The sequence below is a fragment of the Mixophyes fleayi genome, chromosome 5, assembly GCF_038048845.1.
Source record: "Mixophyes fleayi isolate aMixFle1 chromosome 5, aMixFle1.hap1, whole genome shotgun sequence".
NCBI classification, from domain to species: Eukaryota; Metazoa; Chordata; class Amphibia; order Anura; family Limnodynastidae; genus Mixophyes; species Mixophyes fleayi.
Genome location: NC_134406.1, coordinates 27,677,534 through 27,696,788, shown reverse-complemented (window position 1 = coordinate 27,696,788; position 19,255 = coordinate 27,677,534). Strand labels below are relative to the sequence as shown.

The following is a 19,255-nucleotide window of genomic DNA, read 5'->3' as shown; positions in this document are numbered from 1 at the left end:
TCACTCAATTTACAGAGGAAGGTAGTTGAGGGGATTGGAAAAGGGGAGGGGAGGTATGGCATTAAAATATCACTCAAAGATCATCATGGAGACATTTGTTGGTCATTAATTGATGGTTAGCAAAATGTCGAGACCTAATTTGAAAATGCAATTTTTTTTCTGCAATAACAATTTGTGAGCTGTTGCACTGTTGGTACATAAATAATGGCTAGGCACACTTCTGTCCCTAAGAAATATTATATCACTGCTCCAGATACGATGATCACTTTTATACTCACTTGGCCTGACTTTTAGTGTATGCACACTCATTTCTGTATTTTGTTTTATCCTAGGACCTCTACAAGGTTGTGGGGGTTACCTGACTAACGCCACCGGCTCTTTCAGCTCTCCAGATACAAATCAGGATGGGAAATATGACAAGAACCTGGATTGTGTTTGGAACATTGTCGCCCCTGTAAATAAACTGATTAACCTGACGTTCTCTGGGTTCTTTCTGGAAGGGCAGTCCTTGGAAACATGCAGATATGATTTTGTCAAAGTAAGATCACAAAATATTCTGATCCTAGCAGAGTTACTATTATACAACACTGCTACATTGTTTACAACAATGTACTCAAAATTACTACTGGTGTAACTACTGCTGCACATTTTTTAGGAAAATGCATGATAAATTGCCCATGTTCTGCTCCACAGGTATGTCATCAATATGTCATGACCATGCACACAGGAAATCAGGAATGTCCATAACAAACATTTGGAGAATACTACCACCCCCATCGACATAGAGCCCCGAGCTCCAATCGTCCCCTAATGTGAACTGCATAAAATTGATTTTTTTTATGAAATCACTAATTATCAGTACTAGCATCATGTGGCCTTTCCACAAATCTAAGTTGGTGTGGGATGCTGTAAGGCCCTTAGGACCTTCAAATGGCCCAGAAAAATCTGCTACTAAAAAGGTTGTATAAGCCCTGGGGGTAGATTTACTAAGCCTTCTAAAAAGGTAAAGTGGAGGTGTTGCCAGTAGCAACCAATAAGATTCTAGTAATTGTTTATCTAGTACATGATAATGATAGCTAGATTCTGATTTGTTGCTAGGGGCAACACCTCCATTTTTCCTTTTTAAAAGGTTTAGTTAATCTACCCTGTGTGTGTATTCGTACAGGAAACCACGATTCTCCAGTGCAGTGATATGTGCAGTACATATATTTACCAGGAAAGAAGAAAACTTCATTTCCTGGAGGTTCATGAATAATTGTATAACAAAGACATGTTGACATTTTTATAAAGAAAAAACTGTAAACATAAGAACGATGCCTAACCTCATGGTCCTAAACATTTTGGTGTTTTGAAGCCGCTGTCAACACAAATTAAACTCTATTCATTTTCTTTCTTTTTTTGTGGCACATGTGTAAGAATATTGCAATAAAACCATAAAAATTACAGGTAATTTGTTTTATTTGTAATGAAATATAGTTTAAATAGAATCCCAGTGGCATACCTTCAAAATATTGTAAGAGTTACCTATCACTCCGAAATTCTTATGACACATCCAGCCACAAATTGTGACTTGCAAGTGTGTCCAGACACACTGTTTGGAATCACTGACTGTGATGATGTTTCCACTTATCCGGATAATACGCAAAGTGCGTACCCTATTCTTACACTCCTACAATGTATGCTCAATAACACAAATAATGCAGCCTGAATCATATGATTACTATGAACTAATGACATTATTTTAGAGCTCTAGTACCTATTAAACTTTTTTCAGAGTTTGAACTGTGCAAAATTGTGTACACGCAACATTATCATTAAACATTAAATTTCATGGATGCTTGAAAAACCCTTCTGAAGTGCTCCTAGAACACATGTGGTTTGCAGAGATTCATTCTATTGATTAGACAGACCATTGGTTGATGATTAGATAGTGCCAATGTTTGTGTGGGGATGACAGGACCGGATTAGCTACCGTTTACAATTATGTCTAATAAAAATGTAAAACCAATTTTTGCATTTCAGATTTTCGATGGCAGCAGTACCAATAGTAGTTTACAAGGTACATTTTGCGGCTCGGTTTTGCCTGCACATTTCATCTCTACAAGCAACACTCTCACAGTTTGGTTTATCAGTGATTCAACAGTAGAACTGTCAGGTTTCAACGCTACGTATGTTACCACTGACTGTGAGTATTATTAAATCAATGAGGCACTCAAGTCAACGGTGTAACTAAAAAATGCTGGGCAAAATGCGTGGGGCCCCAGCTTACACAGCTTTTTTTCTTTTCTTTTTTTTTATATTTCTTTTACCATCACTACACTGCACATCAGTTAACGCTTTATACTTGTCCCATTACTCCTTTTTTATCACTCTATGATGGTCCTTCTAACCTCACTCTGGCATGGGTGTCTGACTCTAGAGATGCCCCAATGTTCCTTCCTCACAGTCACCATCACAACCAACACAAGTCAGAGGAAGACAGTTTCTCTTGCCCTGTGGCAAAGTGTTGTCCAAAGGCAAGTAAGATCAGGATGCAGAGCACTTGGTTCTGTACTGGCATTTGTGCATGTACCACCCTGCCGCACTCATCCAGTTGCAGTCACCGGTGGCCACCCAAAAACCTTTACACAAGATTCAGCATCCTATTAAGATTTACCTTGACTATGACTCCATTAAAATTCATTGTCCTATTATCTTTCCCTTCCTGATCCTGTTTGTCACTGGTGGAATCTCTTGAGTTCTTAAAAGGTCTGACGATATTAATATGCTGCTGGTAACAATTGAATTTAGTGCATGTCACTGCAGATTTTTGTTTTGTTTGGGATTGTGGTGTGATACGTATTATTATATTATAATGTTGTGCTGGGTATTATACATTCCCTTACTTCCTTCAAAATGATCTATCACCATTTTGCCATTGTTCCAGCTTCTGTTACTTCTCCATAATCTTTTGTTCTACCTATTTTCAACATCCTGACTCATTTTGCTTCTTCTGATTCTGTTAGGCCATGTGGTGCAAAGTCAATATCCTTTCACAATCTAAACCTCTGTAGGTTATCATGTTCTGCACATTTTAGTTATTCAAAGTATGTATCATAGGCAAATAGATGCTGCAGTTTCTACTAAACTGTGTGATCATTTTAGTTGGACACACAAATCGACACATATAGGAATGTAAAACCTAACTATGTATTCACTTAAGCATTTAAAATTGCCAATTAACAAAGATTTGCCATTGCCTAGAATGCAAGTAGGCCCCATTCAGCAGACTGTAATGCTCCATGAAGTAGATTCTGGTGGCTTTTCGTTGCCCATGAAGCAACACAATCATATTGACAACTATAAGTATACTTAATCATCCCCTTCTTATAAGTGTGGCTCCCATAACAACCTCATCCAATGCTATACTGGTTCCTCTGCCCATTGCCCTTTTACTAATGTCCCTAATGTCCGACATTTTTAAACATATTACCAACCGTAGTAACCTGGGATCAGAATTGAATAAAACCGTGAAATACAATATAAAATATGTATTTCCTTCCCTGTGTCTAATCTCCTCCCCACATGTCTTAGCACCAAGGCCGGATTAACCCGAGGTCTAACTGGGCTGCAGCCCAGGGGCCTCCGGCATCCAGGGGGCCCTTGACAGTGCTCAGAGGTATTAATGACCGATGCTGGGGCGGGAGGCACCCCCGGCCAATAGATGCGGCTGAGCACTATCACTGTAGTCTTTCCGCGGCGCTCCGTAAGATCTCCTCAGTAAGGAGCTTACAGCGCGCCGTGGAAAGACTACAGAGACAGGACAACAGAAATAAGTAAGCGCTTGGGTATGGGGGCGGCGGGTGGCTCAAGGGGGGAGGGGGGTTTTGCGGCTCACGGGGGGGGGGCCGGCTCAGAGGGGAGGGGCCTCATGGGGGAATGGGGGCCCTATTAGCCCAGGGGCCTCCATTCCTTTAATCCAGCCCTGCCTAGCACCCACTCTTCTTGTACTTACTTTTTCCAAAAACATCAAACCTTCCCAGCCCACAAAACGTACAATTAAAGACGTGCTTCTGTATTATATTTCCAATGAATCTGACGTTACATAAGTCACTTTGGTCAATTAATCAATTTCACTATACCTGATGCTGGCAGCTTCACACTTTAGGTAATGTAGACTGTATTTAAAGTGAAACGTTGACCTACACACTGTGGAGGCAGCCATATTGTAGGTTGAATTAATATTCATGATCATGCAGCCTATGAACTCACTAGGAATTAATGCCTCATGAATATTAGTCCGGCAATGCTTCACTGATGGAAAGGTGCCTGTAGAATCTATAGGGTGCGCTCTTTCAGTCCACACAATGGATGCTTTCACTGTCTATTGGTGACACGTCCACTTTTAGTGTTTTCTCTTCTATACCATGTTGCCTCTTGTAGTAAAAAAAACTTTTAATATACCAGCGCTTACTAGTCTGCACTTATCTGTAACCTATATGAATTACAAAGTTGTGACCATCTGTTGACTTGTTTTATTGGCAATGTAAATGTAACAGAACAAAGCAGCAAGAATCTTAGATCGTGTTGTGTCTTTTAACAGTATTATGTGGTGGGATGTACAACGCAACATCTACTCTGACAACTACAACATCACCAAATCTCCCTAATTCCTACCCGTCATTTACAACATGCATCTGGACTATTGATGCTCCGGAAAAGGAGAACGTAAAGCTGAATATCCGGGACTTTCACCTCCAGGGAGCTCTAGACTGCTCCGAGAATTACCTGGAGCTGAAAGACTCACCTGTGGTAAGGTTATTTTATATCTGCAGTAAACATTTTATAGCAATAAATGATGTTATAAGAAACTTTAAAGATAGAAAAGAAATTTTATCTGCTGCTTGGATGTGCCGATAAAATGTGAAATGGTCAGAGAGCAGGGACTTAACATTGTTTCAGACATTAATAGAATATCCTTTATTTGAAGCTTAGATCATTTGAAGGTGGGCAGCATGGTGGCTCAGTGGTTAGCACTTCTGCCTCACAGCACTGGGGTCATGAGTTCGATTCCCGACCATGGCCTTATCTGTGTGGAGTTTGTATGTTCTCCCTGTGTTTGCGTGGGTTTCCTCCGGGTGCTCCAGTTTCCTCCCACACTCCAAAAACATACTGGTAGGTTAATTGGCTGCTATCAAATTACCCTTAGCCTCTCTCAGTCTGTGTGTGTGTGTCTGTGTGTGTGTGTTAGGGAATATAACTGTAAGCTCCAATGGGGCAGGGACTGATGTGAGTGAGTTCTCTGTACATCGCTGCGGAATTAGTGTCGCTATATAAATAGATGATGATGATGATGATGATGATGAAGGTGGCCATGATTGTCATCATCAGTAGCCTGTACCTCATGTGTTGTGATATCAAGCGTCACATTTGCATTGTTGCATTTGTTTTCATGAAAGTTTATTTTTTGGTGGAATCTTCCTTAAAATGGGTGTTCTAGATATGACCATAGGCAGTGTTTTGCTTCATACCTCACACAAGTCCCAAATTTGGAGGGCCTGCTCTGAATCATGGACCCTGGAAGGGGGTGGGGCTTACAGGGAAAGGGGTGGGGCTTACAGGGAAGCAGGAGGGGCTTTGTCAGAAAGTGAATGTAGTTGGGTAGATTAGGGTGTGTTGTGGTGAAATGGGGGTTTGTGTGCAAGGATAAGGGCTTTGGTTTATTTTGTCCCGATCTTGCCTTGATTAATGTTAGGAAGTAAGTTGATGTGAGGTTTTTATTTATAGGAATACATGTCAAGCTAGCTCAATTGCGTACAAGTGTTAGGTTTGAGTGTATGAATTACATCAAACACTGATGACATGAAACATTCCCAAATTTGCTTAATTTATGTACTCGCTTGCTTTAAAGTGGCCATGATGACATATGCAGTTAATATAGCTTAGGATTTTTTTTTACGATTTGATATAATTGCAAAGTTTATATTATCAGCAAGATTTTTACAATTAGTAATTATTATTGTATTAGTTCTTCAGTAGTAGACTTAGATAAATGCCTTACTTCCTGTTGCCATCAGGGAGTTTGGCCACCATATAAACATATGGCAACATATTTTATAATTTAAGTATAGAAGGGAGAGCCTAAATAAACAAGAGTTGGTCAGATTTTTAAGCTAAGCTATCCCCAGGGACAATATGCAAATAATAAATATTACTTTAGGGGGTATATTTACTACACTGTGAGTTTGAAAAAAGTGGAGATGTTGCCTATAGCAACCAATCAGATTCTAGCTGTCATTTTGTAGAATGTACTAAATAAATGAAAATTAGAAACTGGTTGCTATAAGCAACATCTCCACTTTTTCAAAACCGCAGTTTAGTAAATATACCCCCAGGTCTCCATAGCGTTTCACATGCTGACCAGAACACCCTGTCCAGCACTGAGGAGACCTAACAAGGTAGAGACAGGCTGTCTGTAAATGGATATCCTCTGTCCACTCAATATGTCATGCTCTAAAAACCCAGTGTGTAAAGCATTGACTCAAAGACCCACCATGTATCCAGAAGAGTATTCATCAGAACTGGTTACTTATTTGCATAGAAAGAGAATAATTATGTAGACCGTTATATTTATAATAACAAATAATTAATATTGAAGCTATTACTGTACTTTATGCTGTTTATTTACTTATTACATTGGTGTCATTTTCTCTTTCCATTTGTCTGCAGGGTGACTTTGGGCAGGTCCATAGATTTTGCGGGATTGAAACACATGAAATACCAGAGTTTTACTCCTATGGACGCACGGCTGTCGTAACTTTTAGGTCACAAGAATACGTGTCTGGCAATGGGCTCAGTTTTACGTATCAAATCGAAAGTAAGGTTCATTCCCTTGTGGTTCTCATATCTTCTTTTAGCTGTTTTACTTTCAAAACATACTTGGGGGTATATTTACTATACTGCGGGTTTGAAAAAGTGGAGATGTTGCCTATAGCAACCAATCAGATTCTAACTGTCATTTTGTAGAATGCACTAGATAAATGAAAGCTAGAATCTGATTGGTTGCCATAGGCAACATCTCCACTTTTTCAAACCCGCAGTTTAGTAAATCTAGCCCTTGGTCTTTTCTAGCAAGCAAAGCATTAAAATACATTACTTTATATTGCTTGTGTCATGGAGTTATTAAATCATAGACTGATCTCAGTCTGTCCTTTTTTGTCATTGCTGGGTGAAGCAATCTGTATCTTGAATACTTCTTGGGCTGCACCCTGATAACTAGTGTTGTTTGCAAGGGGCCCTGGATTTGTACTTACAGTGAGAAGACTCCAAAGGATAAATGTATCAAACCTTTTAAAAGGGAAAATTAGAGGTGTTGCCCATAGCAACCAATCAGATTCCAGATATCATTATCTACTACATTCTAGAAAATGATGGCTAATACCCGATTGGTTGCTATATACAACATCTCTAGTTTTCCATTTTAGAAGGTTTGATACATTTACCCCCAGGTTATTGCAGACAGGTGGCTCTTTCTTTGATTAAATGTATTATTTCCAGTTATTACTGAGATTAAGTTTAATGTGCTGACCTCTTGAAGGTTAGAGGGCCGCGCCATGCGGCCCCGGAGTGTGTTGGGTTGGCCGTCACTTCATTAAGCCCATTCATTATCAGTTGTCCCCCACACCTCAGATTGTAAGCTCATTTGGACAGCGCTATCGTTGCCTCCTGTTTCATGTTATTTATTTGTATCATGGATCCAAATAATAATTTAAAATAATCTCTTCCCTGCCTGCTCTTTAGTGGCTCCACATGTGGCAAGTTGTTGTCCATGCATGCAATATATGTGTTATTAATCCTAATAAAAAACGTGCATTAAAATTATAACATGATCCGTATAAGCCCTCATGGCCCCAATACAGTTATCACTTGTAAAAAGAATGTAGTCTTTGTGAAATGACAGGTCGTCTTCTTTTTTACAATAGACTGCAGCCGCGAATATAACCAGTCATTTGGTTACCTAAAGAGTCCAGGCTGGCCTGGGAATTACCCGAATATGGCAGAATGCACCATAATCCTGAGGGCTCCGGAGAACTACTTAATATCACTTTTCTTCAATTCATTCCATCTAGAGGCGCTGGGCTCACCGTGTAACGACTACCTAGAAGTAAGGTCTTCTGTTATTTATTCATTATTAACGCTCACTGGTGACAGCGCTGTCTTTTATGTCTAAAAGTGAATCATTCACCAGAGAAAAAAGTGTTCTTTTCAAATCAAAATCTACTGAGCTTAATGGCTGTATCTTATAATACGTTATACCTCTATACTGGTCAGGGGAGGATCTAGACTTTTCTTTTTTCAGGGGGCGGTTTATAGATTAATCCTTAAATCAAAAACAAAAACCTCCCTGGTGCTTAGTAAAGAGAAATGTGTATATGTAAACTAAATAAACATATGTTAGTTCATTCTCAGTACAGAACATAGACCAGGTAAGTACATAAGTATTGGTAATAATTTAATCAGCAGAAAAGAAGAAAGTGCTTCTGGCCAGAAAGCAAATCCCTGTATACCACAGAGAGGTAACAGAACAATTGCAACATGTATAAGTCTAAGTAATAACAAAAATAAATAAAATAAGTCTCATGTGAAACGTGACAAATATACAAGTATAATACTCGAAAGCTGTTAATTTAGCCAGAGGAAAAAAGGAGAGTTTGTTATTTAAGGACCGAGGAATATTGCCTGGGACAACATAAGGACAACCATTTTTTAAAAAGAGGTAATTACCAGTTTCTATTTCATCTTTTCCTCAAGACCCGCAGAATATTGACTCGTTATAAACAAACTCTCCTTTTTTCCTCTGGCTGAATTAACAGCTTTGGAGTATTATACTTGAATATTCCTTCAGCATGATCCTGCAAAATCAATTCCTATGTTGGTGTGTGATACTATAGTGTGTCACTTCACAGATGTGATATAAAACTAAAAAAACTGACCTCTATTAGATGTATAGAGATGTTTCAGAATGACATCACTTCCGGTTTAATGCCACTTCTTGTTCACGTGTCCATTCCATTCCACATAAGTTTGCTCAGGAGTTTAGTCAAAACAGCCGTCTCCTATACAATGGGAGCGAGGCAGTATGCTGGGGGGGGCAATCCCCCCACCCCACCACCTGAATCCGCCCTTGATACTGGTGCGATCTGTGAGCTATCATTTTTAATCTGTAATCATTGGGTGGATGATGAATATTGTGAATGTTACCCACTTGGTTATCTCCTCTCAGTAACCTCCCTCTATTATTAATATCTCTTGTTTATAAGGTCCCACAAAAGGTCTGCAGTGCGTAAATGTAAATTACTGACAGACAGCAATGATACATTACATAATACATTATTCACCTAAACATAATAATATAAAGACCAGCCATCTACTAGCTTACAGATTAGCCAGATAACTGGGTATATCAGATCAGGTTATTTACAGGGAGGTAAAGTAAACCTGGCCCAAGAAGCAGACCTAGAGGTACATAGGGTGAGGCAAAAATAATAGGAGAACACAAAGAATGAGAGCCCTGAGGGGTTACATCCTAAAGGGAAGTGGAGGACACAAATAGGGTACATCGTGGGGGTGGGGGGTGGAGGTCATCACGGAGGCAATGACAGTATGTCTCCACGAATCAGGGAACTTCATTCAAAAAAGTGGGTTGTGCATCATATAATGTCATTTTTTTTGCTCAATGGGGACAAGAAGTAAAAGCATTTATGGTGGTTTTAGTTCAAAGTTAAAGGTGGACTTTGAGATGTTGGACTGAGAACAAAAGTCCATTATTCGTTAGCTGAGCTTGGTCTGTTAATTTCTTGTTCAAGCTGGATATATTAATTACAGTCTTCCCTTGTTCCTATACTCAGTGTAGTCAAGTAAAATTGTCCCTATAAGTACAACCACCGTGAAGAGAGTTGTGTCTGCCAGTGGTCAGAGGAAGCTGCTGAGATATTAGGATACTATGGTGAGCTGGGGATGGTACTTGGGAGTCGGGACGGGAGTATCTGGTCATTGTGTGACTGTGAATATTAATATTTAAGTGGTATAATAGTTACATTACGGTAACATGAAAGTAAGAATGGAAGAACAGTCTGCTAGTGAAGCCATGTTTTGTCTTTATTTCCAGGTGAGAAACGGCAGTGCTCCCGATTCCCCAATACTCGGCACATATTGTGGAAATAATCTTCCAAATCCAGTATTTCCAAAAAGTAATATTCTCCGTCTGTTTTTCAAATCTGATTTCACTTTGAATACAAAGGGCTATGAAATTACATGGACTTCGTCTCCATCTGGTAAGTAATGCCGAGTAATTACCGCAGCCTTTACTAAAACATCAGACATTGGAAAGTGCATCGTCTGTGGAACTACAATGCCGACATGTATTTCTCTGGACAGACAAATGAACACATGACATTATTACTCATTGATTATAACATTTTGCTTGCATATATACCATTATATATGGGATCATGTACCTTCTTATAGTCTATGATAAGGATATCAGAAGTCACTGTATTGCAACTATATAATACAGGTACAGTATCAGTTAATTAGTTGATGATATCCAGAAAACTCCTGAAATCATACTACTGTCTGCCCATTGGATAATGAGAGCGTCATTGCCCTCTTTTGTGATCAGTAAGGGCTCTCCATCCCTAATGCCCTTCCCTTAGCGTGCCCAACTGGTACCATGCAGTTTCACTTACCCCGGGAACCTCCCATGTTCCCTGATCATCTGCAGCTTCTGGTCTGGTGCTGTGTGCAGCTTCCTCTGTTCTGGACTCTACTATAAATATAATAGAGAGAGACGCACACAGCGCCTGGGGACCCTGGGAGCCGGCAGGTGGTCAGAGTTTGTGAAACAACTTATATTAGAATTCATGATGTGGGATTGAAGAGAAGAGAACTGCCATTAGCACTGGCATTAGATAAATGACTGACCTAGCAATGCATTGGACTTATGCATAAAACGCCCAAGTATTCCAGATATAAAACATTTTGAATTACCAGATTGACCAGCGTTGGTGCAGAACGCTGTGCCCATGCCTCTAACTTGCTGCTACTAAATATCATGTATGTGTAACCATTGTGGCATTTGCAGGTTGCGGGGGCACTTTGTTTGGAGACCATGGTTCATTTACCAGCCCTGGGTATCCTGGCAGCTACAGCAACAACACAGACTGTGAATGGATGATAGTTGCTCCTCTGGGAAGGACAGTTAGAATAAACTTTGCTGCATTCAGCATTGATGACCCAGGAGATTGCCAGAGAAATTATCTCAGAGTTTACGATGGACCCCTAAGGACCTCTCCATTAATCAGAACATTTTGTGGATTGGTAAGCTGTCACTTTAACTCACATACAGATTGTGTCCCATTTACAGCCTTTACTTTTATTGTAAGCATGAGCGCCATCTTGTGGTCAATAAGTTAACTGTATTGTTTCAGTGTGCAGTATTACCGTTTGTACGTTAATTTCAATGCTGATTTTTGCTCGCACCTCTCGGGGCCGCCAGTAAAAATCCGGGATAAAATTACCGTATTAAAGGTAATAGTACTAACGCCGCATTAATCCTACACTGATGTGGCCGAATTCAATCTGCCCCATAGAGTACGTGTTTGGCGTGCCATACTTGATTTTTGGTTGCTAGGACGCTTCAGCAACAGATATTAGACTAACTAAAAACAAAATAGGTGGAGATATCCCTGATAATTCAGAATAATGTCACATTAAGGGTATTTGTTTTGCTCACATTGTAACATTTAATTTTTTGTTAAATAACTTTAAAAATGTGAACTGAATAGAGAATAATTATGGAAGCGTTCATATTGGTGAGCATCTACATCGACTGAGGTAGTTGTACATACAGATGCTGGTTAAGCTCACAAGTGAAAAACCGGCTTCCCCTTATGCTGTATGCCAACGAATCTGTAAGTTTGGTCCATGTAAAGCGCCCTTCTTTCCTAATATATCAGACAATCCAAGCAGGATGGCTAGACCCATCCATGAGTATTTCGGAGGTCATATATCTGCACAGTGTGTTTGAGTCACATTCTTTTGAGACGATGGATAGGCAGACAAAAATCACAGCTTGGATGCTAAATCGTGTAAAAATTGCGTAAAACGTGTATAGTGTGTACACATGAATTGGCATGCTGATCTGGACTTCAGTCGTTGGTAACATCGCTAACGATATCGCATTGTAATAAATTTTCTGTAGTGTGTATCAAGCCTAAGGGGTATATTTTACTAAACTGTGGGTTTGAAAAAGTGGAGATGTTGCCTATAGCAACCAATCAGATTCTAGCTGTCATTTTGTAGAATGCACTAAATAAATTAAATCTACAATCTGATTGGTTGCTATAGCCAACATCTCCACTTTTCCCAACCCACAGTTAAGTAAATCTAGCCCTAAGCCTAAATTGTATAAAAACAGAAGACTAACTTCATAAAGAGAGGACAAGTGATTGTCAAATTATATGAAGGCATTGCTAAGATCAATCAGTCAGTAAGTCCGACTGTGCTGTCAATAAGTGCTTGAGTGATCTGTTGAAATGTATCTAAAAAATCTATTGTTATTAATGATAACAAAACAAGAAAAACGTGTATAAAATGTCTAAAATCATCACAGAACGTTTTGTGAATGCTGCCAGTAGGACTAAAATGCAGCTTGCTCATAGGTTTAACACTTTCGTTTTTGTTGTTACTGAAATTACAAAATAATTGCTCTATATGTTTTATTTTTTTTTAGGAAGGAAATATTGCTTCATTCAACGCCACCTCCCACCAGGTGTTTGTCAGATTTCATGCGGACTATGCTATAATGCCATCGTATTTTAGAGTCACCTGGAGCTCATAAAACAGGGGAAATACTATATATAAAGAACTGATCATTTTCTACAGGCATTTCAATGGACATCCTGGACAGACATTCCAAATTTCAGCACCTTCTGTAAAAGAATATAGATTGCATAATAGTCTATTAAAGCAAAACTATTATCACAACATATGTTTTTATATGTTAGATAAAACTGAAAATAATCAAACTTAATTTATATCATTACATCCTAAGTAAAAGTATTTGCAGATCTTTGTTATTCACTTTTCTGCTACATTTAAACTTATCAGCTTTCAGCACTAATGTTTCTGTATATTGCAAGATGCAGCAACACTTTTTCTCAACAAAGTAATAAGCTAAAGCCAATGTGTGGTCAGATCAAGCTGCTGGACTCGATTGGGGATCTACCATCCCTGTGGCTAATGAAGCCATGCATGTGCCCATGTGAGTCATTAGCTGACCGAGCTTTGAACCCTGTTCATTGATCATCATCATCAACATGTATTTATATAGCGCCAGCAGATTCCGTAGCGCCTTACAATTGGGAACAAACAGTAATTAAACAATACTGGGTAATACACACATACTGAGAGGTAAGAGGGCCCTGCCCGCATGCACTGAATGTATCAGCACATTCAGTGCTGATAGATTAGGTTCAGCTTCTGATCAGATAGGATGGTCGCCAGTTTGAATATATTGACTACCACGTTGTCCACACACCCTGAGCATGTAACAGCTGATTAGGCCATGTGAGAAGTGGGCACAAATGGCTGCGCACAGTTAGGCTAACGTTGTAACCTATATGCAACGGGGTTATACACACTGCAATTTTTGCAACTAATAAGGGCTGTTTTCATTTTATACACTATATTAAAAAATGTTTCATTCTGGTAGATTTCTGCTTAAGAATAATTAGTTGAACTTCAGAAGTTTGTTTTATTTTTACTTCAGGATTTTTTTTTAATCATCACTTTAAAGTTTGGGAATAATTACATAGTAAACCGTCATTACAGAATGTAACGATACTGTATATGTAGTTATAGTTTTCTTAAAGGACTAAAGATGTGTACACTGAATAAAGGAGCATTGCTAAATATATGCACATATTTAATAAAATGAATGAACAGACTTGTCTTCTGTATTAGTGCTGACGAAGATAAGGATATATGTGGTTGTAGTCCGGGGTCCATCATGCTAAGAGAGCCAAGACTTTCCTTTTTCTAACTCACTGCTGCAAGAAAGAGGAAAATTAGCTGGAGGCGAGAGGTTGGCTGTATGGTCCAATGAACTCAGAGAGATGACATTGTTGTTAATGACAATAGACATGATGCTTGCCGAGTACCTTAATTCACTTGGAACTTGCCAAGTACCTTAATACACTTAGATAACTAGTTTATATCATAGGGGTATAGGTGCAAAACTACACACAAAGCAGTATAGAACAATGCGGATTTCAGAAGTTATAATAATACATCACTATAAAAAAAAATCATATTACACAGTGGGGGAAGAAATGTCCTTTCTATTTCATATATTTAATTATCGCTCTTTGTAAGGCAACAATGTGATTAACAGTCCACCAATACAACGATCCTATAATAAAGATGTTGGAAGTCCTCTTCTAGTTCTCGTAAATGTAAGGTCTCTCCCAGTTATACAGAAGTGAGAATACAAAAATCACAATATGGTGTAGTACTTAATGATATATACAAAATACCCCGTCCACCATTCCGTTACAGGCTATGACCATGAATTAGGTTCTTTACGGTCACCATGTATAGTACCACACCCTTACATCAAATGAAACGTAAGGAAGTCTTTAACATTGGGCCACATCTGTTTCTCCTCCCCCATTACTCCTCAAACAATGAAGTACAACCACAGAATCATGCAGCCCAACATAGGGAATGCAAGAAAAAACGTCTCTGCCTAGTGTATTACCCTTTAACACATTTTTTATTATAAACTTAAAAGAATATAAAAGAATGCACTTACATTTAAAAGGCATGTGTGCACACAATATATACAAAATTATCCTTCTCTTGGTAAAGCAAGTCTACCCCTACCAGAATATATGAAGGATGTCAGCATGTACACAGTTCTTCCATTGATATAACAATCTTTCCTCCAAACAGACAGGTAAGTTATTCCCTGCTCCCAAGTGTAGATATTCCCAGTCAATGCGTTTTGAACCCCTGCACGGTCTTTTTCAATTTTCATTAATACACTTGGAACCTGCCAGGTTTTCTTAACAAAATTTTAACTCAAATGGATATTGAAGAACTGGGTTATCATGCACGAGAAAAGCGTGTTAGGTAGGGAATGTGGAATGAACCAGTGTACAATGGAATCCGCCAATGAACCTGTGTAAAGATTATGACATTCTCAAGCTTTCTGCAACTTACTTAAGAATGAGGATGAACAGGCGAACAAATAATTTTGTCCTTCTCTGCATCAAGTAGCATGCTTACAAAGCTTATTTCTTTTGGCGTGGGGTTATTAAGAAGAACTATCATCAAAATAATTAAAGGAGTTGTGTGGTATTATATAATGGTACATTGTAATTATGTGATTTCAGTCATTTGTTAAAGCTTTTCTCCACATTAGAACGTTTGTATGTGTGGAGAACTTTTACTACAGACTAAGGGGTAAATGCATCAATTTGTGGTCTTGTTAAATGCCAGATTTTTGCCGATTTGCTGTTAGTATTTAAAGCGGCAATTTGATTATAGGTTTTAAATACCACCTACAAATTGCCCCTAAACCTCTACATGGATCGCAAACGAGCTCAGTTATATACGTGAAGACCTGTGCTTAGGACAATAATAGTGCAACGACAGCTCCCAGATTACTTCACTTGTTTTACTTTCTTCTACATATAAAACATTATTTGCATATTATATTATTTAACAGTGGGCAGAAAAACCTCCATTTATTTTATATCGATGGGATCTGATGGAGGTTGGGACTATGACGGTGGCTGGAGAAGCGGAATTCACTGGGCTTTTCTTTGCTGAGCATGGACATTTTTCTAAAATCTTCTTTTCCTTGGGCCATAATACTCCAACTGGTATAAAAAACTTAAAATAAAAGATTAACAACTTTTACATATGCCAAAGATGTAAAACAGTTTTTAAAATATGTAATAAATAAATACATAGATAAAAGTAGGCAAGTAAGAAGAAATTCCAAAACATTTTTGGATGTTTTTAGACCCTGTATTACAGTTTTTGGTTTATATGACCTTTGTAGATAATTCATCTTTTAATGATACTATTGAAGCTGTCACATACACACAGTGGAGGCATCAATTTTGTGGGAGGAGCCAATATGTAGCTTATTAATTAGTTAGGACTCCAAATGTGCCCTAAATACTCATCTCTTCATTCAAGCCTAGTGGTTTTCCTCCAAACTCCAAATCTCTGCCCTGGTCAGCTTTTCCCTGTTTATTTCTGCACCTCCCCTCTAGAATGTAAGCTCTCACAAGTAGGGTCCTTGTGAGAAAAGGTGACTGCAGTCCTCTGGGCTAGAGAGGGACAAGGGACAAGGTGGGTGTTAAACCTGCTGGCATTTGTTTAAAATGTTTTACTCTGGTGTATTGTATAATAATTAAAGTACCATTGTACATGCTAACTGCTTTGTCTAAATGATTGGTGAACCCCTAGAAGTTACTGGGTATCATCATCATCACCATTTATTTATATAGCGCCACTAATTCCGCAGCACTGTACAGAGAACTCACTCACATCAGTCCCTGCCCCATTGGGGCTTACAGTCTAAACACGCACACACACGTCAGTTTAATAGCAGCCAATTAACCTACCAGTATGTTTTTGGCTTTAAATTTAAGCTGTCATCTCGCCGATTTCCGGCAACTTGTACAACCCGCACTATGACACATTTACCCCCAGGTATCTTCACAACTTTAAATCTCTGCATCATGAAAAATATGGGTACATTTAAAAACCTACATTTCCTGCAAATACACCACTTCAGAGAGGCCTATCAAATCCCAAAAGTACACTGTCGATAGTTCCCTTAGATCACGTGGAAATACACAATACAGATCCTTTATGCTAAAATTGAGAAGTGTCTAAATTTCCGCTGCTCAAAACTGTCCACAGCCCAATACTGTACGAGACATCTGACATGTCCTTGGGTTATTAGTAATAATATCATTAATTTGACCTGCAAGAACACCAATCCAATAGTGTGGTCTCTGAAAGTCCATTTATGGTCTGCCATGTCGTATGTCCTTTATCATTTAATCCAAACACATAACTGTATATAGAGCTGCAGGATCCACCCTTTCACAAAACCAATAATCCTCAGCCATGGGTCACCCCTGGACATACTTCTCCTCGCAATACTCTCTCACAATATTCTCCTGGCAGCATGAAATCAGAAGCAGTGAGCCACTAGCAGGAAGGTGGCCATAGAGGAGCACTTACATTTATTGGGCCTTATTCTTCTCCAGATTCCCATTCATTATGACCTACTGCCCAGATTCTCAAGGCACAAAGGGGAGATGCTCTTTCTGGGTCTTTTCTTGAATCTGCCTGGACAAAGGTCACATTATTCCTCTCTCCTGTGTGCAGCAAATCTTCAAACCAAACTGTCTTCTCAGCTCCATTCAACATAAAAATTCTTTACGCTCAACTCTCAAAGGTAAATTGTTCTAACAAACAATATCTCTGTGCGCACAACTCTCGTGTTCCGCATGCAATCAGAGTGGTCATTCTGGCATTACTCATTTATTCTCCATCCCATATGTTCTGGTGGCCAAACTTGTGCCAGGACACAGATGACTTTGTCAAAGCTTTGCAGAATTTGTATTGAAAATAAAGTTTCCCAGAATTCACCTGGAGGGTTGTTACAAACTTTGTCCAAACCAGAGAGACCTTGGTCAAACTAGTCACAGGTTTTAATTGGGGATTTGCCCATATCAAAGAAAATTGTTGTCATTGAAGGGATAGTAGATAGGTTCAGTATGATGATTCCACTTTGTTCCTGGAACCAAAATTGCCTTCTATTCCTGAACTGGCACAACTCTTTTTTCAGCCTTACATGGCTAACCTCAAGAGATTTCTTCAGACCAGTTTGTTTCATATTATTCCCTTAGTTATTCCATTAGTTCCCTTTGCCCTTACTTGGGCATACAAACTTTCCCTCTGTCTTTACCTTTGATGCTGCTTGCCAGAAACAAGGTATAAAGTGGATCTATCTTCAAGCTCTTTCTCCTAAACGAAGTTCCCATTAGTGGTCCATATGCTATAAGTCCATCTTCAGTTTTGAATTTCCCCAGAAACATGGCGATCTCTAAGGCTGGGTACACACTATTGCGTTTTCAGACGATTACCGGGCCAATCAGACGATAAACGACTGATTGGCCCTGTATCACAGTAGTGTGTACCCTGGAACGATGGACGATTATCGTACCAAAGCACATGAAATCGTTGATCGAGATTTTCAAACTGAACTGAAAATCTCATTCAACGATGGAACAATGTGGTGACTTACGTAGGGCCTCCTACAATTGGGTAAGCACAGATCATAGGCCGTCCATGTGAAAAACAGAAATACAGGTTTAAGTGTACGTCAGGGTCAGCAGTTCATAGTCGTACCATGAACTTTATCAGTCCAGGCCGTTCATTAAAAAGTGCTGGGCGCCAACAACTTAACTATCACTGTAAGCTGGAAACACCTGAATGGCTGCTTCAGTTGCTATTGTCTCTAAAATTACAGGTTTGTAAGAGCTGAAATGGATTTTCATACTTCTTGCTCTCATATGTGATGCTTTGTTACTTGTAATCAGTAAGACAAAATATAAAAAAATTACAATGATAATTAAACCCAAAAATATATGACCAGGCTGGCTCTGTGTTGGAGGGATAAAGTTGTTTCCTCTTCCTCAATTGTGTATTCTCTGATGGTCTCCTAGGTTAATTACGTTGTAAGTAGTGGTGCTGTAAACCAGCGTATATCCACTCTCCCCCAAGTACCACCGTCAGACCATATTTTGAGAACTCTCTTTTCTTTATTTTTTTATGCAAAGATGAAATAATGCATTTAATTGAACTAGTAATTATCCCACATGTTCCTGAGCTGTAATGACCTTGGCACATGGGTGTAACAAATGTAAAGAGCAATTGCACATTACTTCGGAGAATACTGATCCATGCACACACAAGCATTTTCTGCAGGCCGTATTAAGTGCTTTGGTAGCAAAATGCTTTTTATGTGCCAGGGAAAGGGGCACTTGTGGACAACGACTGGTTACTAGATGAAAATATGTGGCATTCAAATCCCGCATGTGTCCTGAATTCTCAAAATAAGGCCTGTCAGACTTATTGATGTAAACATCTTTTCTGCAGTGGCTGCAGGAGGCACAGAAGC

At 39.1% G+C, this 19,255-nt stretch overlaps 1 protein-coding gene across 1 annotated transcript in view; it reads left to right on the top strand.

Moving 5' to 3' along the window:
• Positions 1-13,987, top strand: part of CUBN (cubilin) — a 184,331-nt gene extending 170,344 nt beyond the window's left edge. Inside the window, exons 60-67 of the mRNA XM_075211910.1 lie at positions 333-538; positions 2,023-2,185; positions 4,583-4,791; positions 6,709-6,856; positions 7,962-8,143; positions 10,148-10,313; positions 11,123-11,358; positions 12,773-13,987. Coding sequence (XP_075068011.1) covers positions 333-538; positions 2,023-2,185; positions 4,583-4,791; positions 6,709-6,856; positions 7,962-8,143; positions 10,148-10,313; positions 11,123-11,358; positions 12,773-12,880 — 1,418 coding nt within the window. The 3' untranslated portion in view covers positions 12,881-13,987. The remainder of the gene's footprint in view (positions 1-332; positions 539-2,022; positions 2,186-4,582; positions 4,792-6,708; positions 6,857-7,961; positions 8,144-10,147; positions 10,314-11,122; positions 11,359-12,772) is intronic.
• Positions 13,988-19,255: the final 5,268 nt, after the last annotated feature.